The sequence below is a fragment of the Polyergus mexicanus genome, unplaced genomic scaffold (genome assembly GCF_030449975.1).
Source record: "Polyergus mexicanus isolate NDT 795.1 unplaced genomic scaffold, iyPolMexi1.0 SCAF_20, whole genome shotgun sequence".
NCBI classification, from domain to species: domain Eukaryota; kingdom Metazoa; phylum Arthropoda; class Insecta; order Hymenoptera; family Formicidae; genus Polyergus; species Polyergus mexicanus.
The window spans coordinates 42,458-56,026 of record NW_027223340.1 but is presented as its reverse complement, the minus strand read 5'-3'; the positions used below and the strand labels follow the sequence as shown (position 1 = coordinate 56,026).

The 13,569-nt window shown below is 41.6% G+C and overlaps 2 protein-coding genes across 5 annotated transcripts in view; one reads left to right on the top strand and one right to left on the bottom strand.

Moving 5' to 3' along the window:
- Positions 1-13,569, top strand: part of LOC138941885 (uncharacterized) — a 39,759-nt gene that overhangs the window by 6,417 nt on the left and 19,773 nt on the right. Inside the window, exon 1 of one of the 2 annotated variants that reach the window (XM_070311844.1) lies at positions 4,794-4,926. The exons of the other annotated variant lie outside the window; for it this stretch is intronic. Within the exon in view, the coding sequence (XP_070167945.1) occupies positions 4,822-4,926 (105 nt within the window). The 5' untranslated portion in view covers positions 4,794-4,821. Of the gene's footprint in view, positions 1-4,793; positions 4,927-13,569 lie in introns of those variants that run through there. 2 annotated transcript variants of the gene reach the window in all.
- Positions 1-13,569, bottom strand: part of LOC138941883 (L-lactate dehydrogenase) — a 97,874-nt gene that overhangs the window by 79,213 nt on the left and 5,092 nt on the right. The window lies entirely within an intron of this gene.

Genomic DNA, 13,569 nt, shown 5'->3' with positions numbered 1-13,569 from the left:
TAAGTGCGTCGTAGACGAGAGAGATACGTAGCTCGCGGCATCAATCAAAGGAGAAAGAGGGAAACAAGATATTCCACGGTCATATCTCGCGAGCAGTCGCGGCCGCGGGGTAACTGGCGTTCTCTTCACTCTTCCTCGCTCGGACTAGCTCTTGGTTCTGCTTAACTAACGCCTAACGCGACTTAAGTACGAGCCAGTTCGCGTAACTGCAAGCGGGCAGTTGTCGCAGCCTCGCCCCTGACATAAGGAGGAAGTCTCTCGACGCCATTGGTGTGGCTGCTATACTAATCGCTTGCACGAAGAAATCAAGCAACTGCCCGGTGCAGTCGTGGATGCGCCATAGCCATCGTTATTCGCCAGTGCTGTTAATTTTCCCCTCATTACGGTTCAATGCGTTCAATGGGCTCTTGCCGCCGTTGTAAGACTCGTTAGTGCAATCGCCAGCCGGGTAAATCGCGGCTCGCGTGCGCCCTAGGCAGGACGCCCACGTGTGCAATAACCGATAGAGTCAAGGCTGTGTCAAGCGCGACTTTAAAAATCGGAGAAGAATTTCGAAACGGCGAGAGTCGAACTTATCGTCCAAGATCGATACATTATATTATCGGAGATATATGTATAAACGGAAATTGCCAACGTGGCTTTATAGCGGCGTTAAATTACGGAGTTCAATAAGCGAGAGAAATTGTGCGGAACAATTTTAATTAATTTAAACTAGTGAGAATTGCAAGCCCTCGACAGAATTTCGATTAGCTAGATTATACAATAATATATATTTACCATATATATCCCGATTAATATAATTTATATTTTTAGAGCCATATATATATATATTATTTTTTATTAATATATCGTATATTATACATACACGATAAATTATCTTATTTCATAAAATTAGACCGAATCCAATTTCTGACATAGAAATCCCATTAATTAAAAGATACGATCGCGTTAAAATGATTCAGCTCGCAAGTATCTTCTCGTTAAAATCATATTTTTACTCATCAAAATGAAAATTCAGATTATGAATATCCTGAGAGATTGTTTTTACGGACGTCGCGATATATGATTCGCTCTCAGAGACGCGGGCGGTATGGATCGTCTTTCGCAAAGTATTATTAAGCCATGCTAACGATTATTTAATAATTACGGCGGATGATTACAGAGCTTTCGGCGACGGCGACCGTGAACCGCGCGAGAACGGGAGAACGAGTTTATCGCCGAGCTGGCATCTTGATAAGTAGGGCATTATCTTCGCGCAGAAGACTCGCAAAGATTGATGATTGGCCGCTTCGCTTCTTCTTTTTTACCGCGCACCTCGGTAAACGTAATAAGTCTCTCGCACCGACCGCGTTTTAGCGTAGATGACACGCGCGCTTTAATTACATCCATTCTCTATTGCGCGCATAACGCGCACGTCCGGGTGTGATTTATGCTGCGGGAATTCTCCCTCTCTCTCTCTCCCCGTCCCAAGGGATAACTTGAGATGTAATCTAACTCAAGTCTGGTAATGCGCGCAACCATACGAGCGCTCTCCGTACGCAGGAAGTGATGGACGATGTTAATATCATCATTTGTTGCAAATTACAAGATTTATTCCGGGAATCGACCGGCGTACCCGTGGTACGTGGAATTGACGGATGCGGGATATTTATCAAATTGTACGGAAGAAAACCGGGGGACGCGCAAACTGTAAGAGACGTCGCCGCAGCGCGCACGCCCGCCCCGATACGTGAACTATGATTACCGATTTTCATGCGCGTTTATCCGCGAATATCCCCGAGGAAAGGTGAAATCGTGTATCGTCGTCCGGCGATACGGTCGTACAGCTTGAAACAAATATCACGCTTGCCGGGAAACGCGCGCGAATACATTCCGAAAGTTCACGTAGTTTTCGATAAATGCACGTCTTCGCATTTGCCCCGAAGACTAGAGAGAGCTTGTACTTGCGGAAAAATCGCATAGTATTAAGCGTGGAAATTGGCGGTAACGGAGATGGGTAACGGCGTTCCGTGAATTTGCCTAAGATCTGGATAGTCGATTTAAACCAGAGTTCGATGCTCCATTGAGCAATGAACATTATTGAGATTTTCTAAACATTATCACTAGCTCACCTTAAAATATTATTGACGAAGCCGAGAAAAACCAGAAGATAGAGTAAAAAAAAATTCAAAGTTGTCAATAAAGTGGTACGAGATAAACTTGCTGACTTACTAAAGGTAGAGTATTCCGTAACGACTTATCATGCATCAACCGAGAATTAAGATGAAAGCAACCCGGAGGGATGTGAGCAAAATAAAATACCGGTCCGCGACGTGCAAGTCGTGAGAATCGGAATGATTAAGGGGAAGGAAAGCCCCGGCGATCGGCAGATGCGTTATTAAGACGTCGCGGTATCCATTGGCTCCCGATGAAGATGTTGGACGACTAACGAGAACGATGAATACCAGGTTCACCTCGGGCGAGAAGATTGCGGTCGGTGGTGGATGGTGCGCGAAGGAAGTGGGAGAGGGGGGAAGGGGGGAAGGGGGGGGGAAGGGACCAGGAGGACCACGAAAGCAGAGGGAGGAACGGCCAACAAAGAGCGCCTGCGATCTACGAGTACCAAATGCTCAAAAAATAAATTGCTTCGTGCTTCGTGTCTCGCATGCTCGATCTTCGGCGCAGGAACCATGATACCCGGAGCGAAATCGTGCGGATCGATAGGCAAATTAGGAGACCCCCGAAAACGCGACGACTTCTAATGGAGACGTTCGAGAAGGGAGGGAGGGGGACACAGATGGACAGAGAGGGAAGGGCACGAGAAAAGAGAAAGAGAATAGTCTCTCCGGGCGAGAAGCTTGGGCTTTTCCCAAGCGCGGTGGAAGAAGAGGATGAAAGGGGCCGCTTCGCCGAAGACCGATAGGAAGGGGGAGGTGAGAGAGTCGATTCCTAGGTAATTCGTTTCTCCTTTTCGAACCTGTATTTAGGCTCTCCCGTCTCATCTCTCTTGCTTGCTCGCGGGTTTTCGTCGCGTGTCTCTACGGATGCGCCCGAGCAAACACTTCTTCTCTTTCTTCCTCTTCTTTCGGATAAAGTATATCCTTCTCGAGTCCGGTCCGATAATCGATCCAGAAAAGGTGCAGGGGGACCTTTTTACGATTTATCGAACGTCGTTAAGGTTCCGATAGAGTAACGGCTCACTCGACGCGGCAACCGGGATGCGGGACCGAAGTAAAGGAACGCGAAAAATATCATCGCGGATATATATATTTCCCGAATTAATATCATCGTAGTCAGTAATCTCTTGATCTCCTCTTGTATTGTGCGTTCGTATAAATAATATACGTATTTACTTTTATCCATTAAAATCTTACATTCAGAATGGCCATTTCCGCCTTTCTCTCTGGATGACGAGCGGATGTTCCCGTACATACATAATGTTTCTAGTTTGTTGCAGTCAAGACCTAATGCTACGAGGTATCGAAAAATTCTCAATCCAATTTTGCATACAATGTAGGCACTATCAAAGCAGTTCAATTTTCTCGCGCACAAGGATCAGCAACTCGATCGTGATCGTTCGGTCAATCGAATCTCGTACTCTTGGCCGATCCCATATTTTATGAAATAAAAAAAATAAGCCTATGATATTCATTTCTCACACAAACTACTCATTTTAAACAAACACGTATATAAGCGAATTGATTATCACATAAAAAATGTTGAAAAATTATTTATTTTTTATTCGCAAATTTTCTCTTTTGGAAATATTCTCTTTAAATTATATATTTCTATGTTATATTCAAGAATATTGCAAGCGTGAATTAAATTATTACAATATTATATTAGAATAATAAAAATATTTAGAATATTAAAATTTCTCTACCGTAATATACTATACGGTAAATTGTCTTTGTATCTTTATCATGATGAACATCATGTTTCAATGCTCGAATCCTTTTTTAGCCAGTGTACGTCACCCGACAAACATGTACGATGAAAGTCAGTTATTAAAATATCGAAGACAGCTGCCTTAACATAAGCAAACGTCCATCATATCCAGCGACCGTACAATCTAAAGTAATTTAATCATGCGCCGATTTTATTTTTCGTACATGTCCTGACTTAGGGGTCTCTTAATAAGAAACATGAAAAAATTCGTCAAAATATACGCGTGATAAAAAGCATATTGTTGTTTTCTGGAAATAACGCAGTATCTATGCCGCCGTGAAACTACTTTTAAATCAAGAATGCACTCGTAAACTTTAATCACGATGAAAAATGTTTCCGTGCCTAATTAGCGTTATCAGCGATGAAGATTCGTTCCACTTGTAAAGAACAGACAACGAGGGCAATGTGGCTCCGAGTGGTCGAGAGAGAGGGTCTCGAGCGTTCCTCCAAAAGCACCCAACTCTCCCTTTCTCCTCTTCGCGATCCTGGTTAACAAGGTCCTCTCCTCATGTCGCGTCTCGCTTTCATTTCTAGTTTCGTTGATCCGCTGTGCAGGATAACGGCTGCCATAAAACGGCAGTAAAATGTCAATTCTCGCGGCCGCGCCGCCTTCTTATAAACACTTATGAGCGCTATAAACACGGGAAATTATCGTTGGCCCCCGGCGGTATACCGCGCCAGCGAACTTCCCCCGCGGCATCAACCGGAAGCGGCCGCGGTTGCGGGACTATGCGGTCGTTTAGTTGCGCGGATAACGGTGAGCTCTCGTGCCAGAATGCAACGGCGGGCGCGCCGCCACAACGCGGCGCAGAGATGCATCCTTCTCTCCATCTTGCATCTCTCTGTCTGCGTCGTGGGACGCGTCAACAGGGATGTGGAAAGTAAAAATCGACGATGATCGACATGAGAAGAAAGTTGCGAGGAGACGGGCAAAATGAAATCTGTTTGCACGATCTGAACGGAACGTCGCGCAGCGATCAGTCTGCCATAAATATCCTCGTAAGAACGCTGCATTATATAGATAATATTATGTTAATTACCTATCTACGGATCCGACCGCTGTCAGATGAAAATATATGTGTATGTATGTATGTATGTATGTATGCGTATTGCGAGTTATACCGCTGATATGGCCACTATCTTTTAATGATACCGGAAACTTGAACGGTAGGAGCTTCATTAGCGTCTCACGATCTCATCATTATTTTTAGATGTCTTTATTTACGAATAATTTTGCCATTAATCGCGATACTATATCGATAAAATTTCTCATTATAGTTTAAATCAAAATGTTAAGCATATTTTACAATCTTATTAAGCAATCAATAAGCATTATCTTACAACTTTATAATGTTAAATATACATTGGAGTTTCTTCCGCTTAAAAAAGATTATATAAAAATCCGGCTCTATCATCATATAAATAAACAATATTATGAGACACTACAATATATAATAATAATTATATTAAAAACTAACTGAAATGTTGCCGCAATCTTTAAATACCCTTTAAATTAAAACCAGAGACCACACAGTATATATTGTATTAAAGTAACCCGCGATCTACTTAACACACCGACTTGATCATATTTTATCGGATTATTCCACCGCGAGTTTCTCGCAGGCGTAGTAATATTGTATATTCATAATTATAAAGATATTCTTATGCGAATTCCTCGCATAACGAGATTTTGTGGCCGAATACGAAGAGCCTAATTTAAGAAGTGATTTTAAAAATGTGTATGTACGCGATGCCTCGATCGCAATCTCAACGATCCTGCGGTGCGAAAGTAGGCGAAAAAAGAGAGGAGTTCTCGTTGGGAAAAAAAAGGATGCGTCACATGCGTTTACAGAGAATTCCATTATCGGTGATGGCGGAAACGATCTACGCGGAATCCCATCGAGGTCCGTGGGGGACCTGCAATTCCCATGCAAATAAACCAATTTATCTGGCAGGTCGTGTAGCTTCGAACTATTAAATTAATACCGCTTCATAATCGCCGTCGATCCGCCGTCGTTCAGGGAAACGTCCGTACGTTCGTAGAGTCGTGTTCGCGATTTTTAATTCACGACTCCCATTCCGACACCGTGCAGGCGTCGGTGGTCTCGTTCCGATTAACAGTCATTTCGATCGTAAATCGCAGGAAATCCACACGCTTGCCGCCTGCCTAATCACAGGCCGCAAATGTTTTTCACCTCCGGGAGATACAATTACTCAAGGAGCAAAGAGCGGATCTTAAGAACTCGATTTTCTCGCGTCTCTCGTACGTAGTAAGCTCGTATGAAGTCATTTCGGCGGGCGTATCTACAATATAATCGCGTCCTAATCTAGTTTCACGAATGTTGGTCGCCATGCCACCGGCGGTCGCGACAAAGTCCAAAATCATTATGTCCGGCCCACGCATTCTTTCCGTGGCCGGGTCCAGGCCCCCGGTCTCAGCTTCTCTTTTCGATGGTGGAGTCGGTCCAAGGCGGGAGATCCCGTAAGAGGAAGGGAGGATACCCAGCGAGAAGAGATGGCAGAGACAGAAAGAAAGAGAGAGAGAGAGAGAGAGAGAGAGAGAGAAGAGAAAGAGAAGAGAGAGAGAGAGAGAGAGAGAGAGAGAGAGAGAGAGAGAGAGAGAGAGAGAGAGAGAGAGAGAGAGAGAGAGAGAGAGAGAGAGAGAGAGAGAGAGAGAGAGAGAGAGAGAGAGCGAAAGAGAGAAAACGATTATATCCCGACTGCACCGACGGTCGAGGTGGTCCAAGCTTTGCTGGTGGCCTGCCTGCTCTCGCACTTATACAGTCGATCGCACATTCGATCTCAAGCCAGTGCGAACGCGACCTGAGATCTCTCGTCACCAGCTACGTAGAAATGATTTGAGATCCTTGCAATGTGAAAATTGAAAATTGGAACAATGATTCTCTAAAACCTACTTTTTAAATTCTGTTGTAGATAAAAGTGAAAATTACGATTAAATTTAGAAATAGAAATTTGCTGTGTGTCCAATAGCTTATTCTTTTCAATTATATTATAAATATAAATGTTTTTTTCTGATAAATATTTTTTTGATAAATACAATCGACAATTAGTTTCTTTTACTTCGTTATGAAAAGTCTATCTTCCCCCTTCTTTTCTCTTCATTATGACAAGTGTAGTAAATTATCCGAAGAAATATTATCCGTTTGTATAAAAATAGATACCGGAGGCACACGGTAAAAGAAAATCCCGAGGCAGCATTGCCAGAATTGCCCAGGATAGCCGGATGATTCCTAGGTATCTGTTTATCTCTCGACGATATCGAAGCAAGAGAGAACGATTAAAACGGTGATATATCGCAACGATCTGACAGGTACGGCATCTCGTTACGCAAGAGTCGAACGCTCCCGACAAGATCGTAATTACTAAGCTTAATGAGACCGAAGTCTAATCGATAATACCTTGTGATTTGGGGAGGAAAGTTTGACCCGGTCGTGGAGGATGCGATGAGAAAGATCGTAACACCACGCGGTTATCCGTTAATCTCTCCTCTATAAAATCGGGAAAGGCGAAAAAGTCAGTGTCGATCGAAGAAACTATTGTGGTATTCGCCAGCACCTATCGCGGCTTGCGTAATTTACCCGATGATTTCACCTACCATAGCCGCGCGCTGGCCTCTCGACCGTGGTACAGCTTAATAGAGAAACGTTTCCATGCGTGGAAACGAGATCGAGATAACGATGATTGCTATACGATCGTAAGGGAGAATCTTCGTAGTGAAGCGGAGAGATGAATTCCTCGTAAAAAAAAAAAGGCGCTCGATCGTGATAACACCTATGGTTAACGCTATAAGCTACTGATTTTTAGTTCTGTATTTCAGTCCACTGACTTGTACGCATCGAGGAATTAACATGTCTCCCATTGACATTCGGTCGATTAATTAAATAACAGAATCGCGACGGTTACTCGCGAAGGAGCGTGTCCCGATGCCACTACCGCTATTGTCTGTTACACTCTCCCGAATACGCAATGTACAATAGTAAGCATCGAATTCGTCGCGACGATAAGAAGAGATGCTCATCCGCGAGATTACGTGCGCACTCACAATGATTTACATACGCTTGAATCTCTCGTACGAGAGAGGAGGAGGCCCAGGGGGATACATCGCCACAGACCGCAGGTTCGACGACCGCTTTCGGTGCGCTCGTCTGTAATTAAATCGCGGCTGCCTGCTATTCCTGACGACTAATTAGGATTCCCATCCTCGTAGCCTTTCGAATGACACAACAAATGCACGAACTCGTACGCAATTCATATATTGAATCATCAAGAACGAACGAAATAGAGCATATACGTGTGTTAATTTAATCTTTGATTGTAATTATATGAAATGAAAAGTTTTGCGTGCCGATAAAATTAATATTTGAGAGCCGAGAAAAAAACTTAATCTTGTATTTAAGAAAAAATAATTATATATTTTGCTATAATATCGCATTAATTAAAAGCACCTATCCAACATACACGAAATAATCTAATATTATAAACATATATACACATATTTCACTTAAATTTCACTGAAATTTTATAAGCGAAGATTGTATATATCGCAGTATAGGTATATTAGCGACCTTCGACACCGTCGAAAATCGTCTCCGTCATAGGACCACAGGACATGGAAGCGCTTTCGCGTAGTCCATGGTCAGTGGGTTCGCTTCGAGTATTAACGACAGATGCGTACCCCGAAGAACCAATTTAACGGTTGCCACAAAAGCGAATCGGAGCGAGAGAGAGAGAGAGAGAGAGAGAGAGAGAGAGAGAGAGAGAGAGAGAGAGAGGCAGAGACAGAAAGAAGCAGAGAGAAAGAGCAGCATGTGATATAGCGATGTAGCGAGCGGTGAGATGCGCAGCAAAGAGAGCAAAAGAAGAGAAGAGAAGAGCGATAGGTAGAGAACGCGCGTTATGAGCAAAGGGCGAGAGAGGGGAGAGCGGCATTAAATCTCACCCTCTTCCGACACCGCTCGCCCTCCCGACGACGCACGTCGTGGTGTGACGTATATCGGACTCACAAAGGGCCCCGACCCGATCTGCGACCTACGGAACGGAGAGAGAGAGAGAGAGAGAGAGAGAGAGAGAGAGAAGAAAAAAAAAGAGACGCTGCACGCGGCTCGTGTGCGTGTATGTGCACAACGCAGGGTGAAAGACGAGAATCCGCTCTCGCGGTTGACCTACCCCGGCCCAATCTTTTATAACGTCGACGAGCCATCGTCGTCCACGCTTGTCGCCCATGTCTTGGTTCATGAGTAACATAATAGCACGCGAGACGACAATGCGAATGCATTTCGGAGATGTTAAACACGTGTATTTTAATGTTAAAACATTGACCTACATGATAAACGAGAAATATAATATTAATTTTAATCATAAATTTACACAATATTCACATTTCTATAATCGCAGATGCCATCGAATGATCGATTAACTTATTGTTAGCCAAGCGCATTAATATCTTTTTGTTCAATCTTGAAAGAAAAGAAAAAATCTTGCATGAAAAGCTTAATATACACACACACAATACCAGTTTCGCGTTAATAAACTGTGCGTGTTATAGAATGTTGGAAGATCATGTGCAGGTAATCAATGTCATGAAAAAGCATGTTATCGAGAATGCAATTGCTTTCGATGCTTATGCAAAATATGAAACAATATAGTAAATGCACATAAGTATACATGCGAATAACCAGAAAATATGCATTATTAAATAATTTAATAATATTCTCTGTACAGTCTGTACTATAGGAGCGAGAATATTATTCGTGTTTTATTTTTATTTTTTCTATATATAAATTAATACTTTTATTATGTATCGTTAAAAATTTGAACGCGCATAGATATTTTAGATTTGTTATTAACGGAAAAGTTATTAAACATATATATAAAATCAGCAGTAAGTACTCATCATTTGCTAATGCGTTTAAGGAATAAAAGGAGAAAAATCATGTTGGTTAAAAATATTTCTCGGAGAAATGAGTGTTGGCGTTAAAATTTACGTGAGAACCTTACAAGATCGTGCGAGTAAGCACACCGAGAGGGAATTTGATTTCTCGAATTTCTTGGCGATGCCGCCGGCAGTCGGCGAAGCCGGCGTCCTTCGAACACAGCGGGCCCGCGTTACGTACGAATTTTAAAGGATTTCGCGAAACCCCCGTCCGTGCCGCGCACGCAGTCGAACGCGCACCTCTCGCAGACTTCTCTCTTCGAGCACGGTTTAAGGCAGGATGAAGACGTCCAGAACTTTGTGGCAGCTCAAGGTCTGCCACTTCTCCCTTCTCTTGAGAACCTTTCCGTTCTTGCCCTCTCTCCCCCTCGAGCGATGTCCTTTCTCACACTACCTGCAGTTCGCGCTCTTTCCATCCTCTTCACGCGATCTCTCTTCCCTGCTTTCTTCATCTTTTTCCCTCCTCGTGCCGTTGGCGGTCCGATTTTGGCGAGAGGGAGATCGGCAATCAGTATCCAGAGAATGAACAAGGACGAAGCGAAGATTCGCAGTCAGGAGGGAAAAGGAAGATTGTTAACGCGCAAGTGAGAGGGGAGTAGAAATCCAACAGGCTGAAATAATAGGTTGCGCCTGTGCGCTCATTAACCTTTATACCCCGCCAGGCTGCGAGTACCACCAATCTTCTTCCTTTCTTCCTGCGATACGCCGGTACACCTTGGTAGACGATACGCGTGTTTGCTTTACCGTGGATCGGGCACACACGAGCCGACCCGCTGATAGAATCGATGGTGGGTGAGTTTTTGCGCGAGTCGTTTTCTTTTATGCGAGTTTTATCTGAAATCGAACTTAGTATAAACAAAGCCGCGCGCTTTTTTTTTTCTCCCCCTAAGAGATCACTGGTAATTGTTGCTCGAATACCTAGTTGTCGACTACCTAGATCTCCTTAATCCGCTTCAATCTCGCAACTTCGAGTATTATTGCATCTCGACACGCGGACGAGGTATGATCGCGCGACACAGATGTTATAACGTAATCGGGCGATTGTATTCGAGTTGCACAACAGCTGCATTCGCGCGGAAACGCATTCGGATATTTCATCCGATGGTAATTGTTACCAGACTTAATTTATGATTAATTAAAATGGATTTATATCGGCAAACATATGCGGATCTCGGTCGCTTTGCTGCCGTCGTCCATTTGCCGGGCACCGATTCTCTACCACGAAAAGCGCGCCTCTTAATCCTCCCATTAATTTCGGAAGCTCGTTTGACGCGCTTCTCTCTCTCTCTCTCTTTCTTTCTTTCTTTCTTTCTTTCTTTCTTTCTCTTTTAACTTTGGTGAATCCGGGTTAAATCTCTCCGGGTTTCAAAATTTCGATGGCGGCCGCGACGAATAAGATCACCCCGCTGTACGCGTTACGGAATATCTACGGCGTTTCGATGGGGTTGTTGGCAGCCGACCGAGTGTGCGTAAAGCCGAAGGCGAGAGATTACCATTGGTTAAAATGCCAACGAGAACGACGTGTCTACGGATTAAAACATCGTGTCTTTCCTCGCGCAGGACCGGCCTTCTCTTTGGGGGATTATGAGAATCTCGATGTTACAGCGGGACTTTTTATATTGTCCGTTCTTTTCTTGACAAATGTCCGATCCTTTTGGATCAGCCGTCGAATCACGTTTTCCAAACACTTTCGCCGCATAGAGCAATGATATAAAGAAAAGGAAAGAAAAACAGGGCGTCCTTCCAAAGAAGAAGTTGAGCCCGAAATCAAATAATTGCGAAGCATTTTCAAGAAACAAAGTGACAAAATGTTGAGAACGAAGATACCGAAAGAAAAGCGAAGAAATGGAATAGGAGGAAAAGTCATTAAGTAATAAATAAGTCGTAAATGGTTATTGATTGTTGGATTATGTCAACAGCAGTCACTGCTGCAATCAGAAATTAATTTATTTCAGCTATCTCACATTCATTTGTTATTTAATTAATGACTTTCCTTTGTATATATATATATATATATATATATATATATATATATATATATATATATATATATTTTTTTTCAATAACTATTTGTGGCATGTTTAACGATTTTATCTCGTAGAATAGATGAATTAACACATACACACATAAGATATTTGAAATCTAAAATATCTAAAACAGAACGAAAACATATCTTTTTTAAAAGGTACATACAAATAGAATTTTGCAAAAATTATAGAAAATTAAAATGTAAAATTATGTAGAGAAAAAAGAGGGAGAACATGATCCCTCCCATACATTCCCCCCCTGTACATGATTTATATAATTTAAATAAAAAATAATGAATTAACGTGGAATGAATATTACAATACAACATAATAATCTAAGTAATATTTTCTTTTGTTTCGTTTTACTCTGAATATGTAATTTATCGCGTTTTGATTTACTGTGAAACAAATGAAAAATTTATCTAAAATCTACAATTTAAATGGACAGCATTATACGTATAAAAGTACGTTATATAAAAATAAACTACAATAAACTGAAAAAAAAATATATTTAGAATAACGATATGTATATATAGTTAGATATGTATACATTATAAAAATTTTGTATTATAAATTTTCAATTTATTTTTTAATTACTTGATAATTAATAATTTTTTTCATAACATCACTCTCGTTTAAAAACTTGACATCGTTATTAAAAATTTCTCCTTCATTGTTTTCACTACGTCTCGTTAAACTGCTCCATCATCATGAGAAGAAAAATGCAAATGCATTAAGGGACAGACAAATGCACTTTAATATAGAACCATTTAAATATAGAGTTTAAATATAAATTATGCAAAATACCTGACATAATAAAAAGCTTTACGATATGTTAAAAAACAAATACTTAAAGTCTAAATATAATTTTCAATCACGAGCTATTTTAAACTCTATATATATTCGCTATATGTATTTTAAATTTATTATTGCATATTGGAGATGTGGAAAAGAGAGAGAAATATCTCTCGTTCGTATTTTAAAACTGACAAGTTTAAATCTGTGCTGCTCTTATATATACGAGTCGTATACGCAAACAGACGAACATTAAAGTGATTCGAAGGAGGCACACAATTACGTGTGTTATTCCTTTTACAATAATCGCGCGTACGTGGACATGCGCTCAAGTGCGTCTTCGCGAACGCAGACTTTTCGATGAAACATTGCATAATTTTTTGCCGTTGCGTAAGAGCACCGAAAAACGCCGGCTGTTATGCAATCATTAACGTATACGTCTTCCCTGAAAGCACTTATGATCGCCGTCACGGCATCCGATCTTTATATTCCGGCTTTTTTTAATTCCGCTCTGTATCTACATACGCGACATCGATAGCAACATTATCGCGGCTTGCGAATACCGGGTGCGATAACTGAATCTATCACACACGCGCGCGCGCACGCGAATGTAAATATATCGTAAATATGCAAATGTATTTATGCACGCGCCATGCAAATACACTTAATGCCTTTTGTTCGCGCGTCGATGTAATTTAAGCTTTAAAAGCGCATTAATTTCACCGTTTCTTTCTCCCGTCTTTTTTAGACAAAATGCGTATTCTTAATTTTGTTAATGTACATGTTGGATAATTTTCATTTTTTAAGAATGACGCGTTAAAGATATATGTTAAGATTACAGAGTGATCAGAGTTAAATAAAATGTAA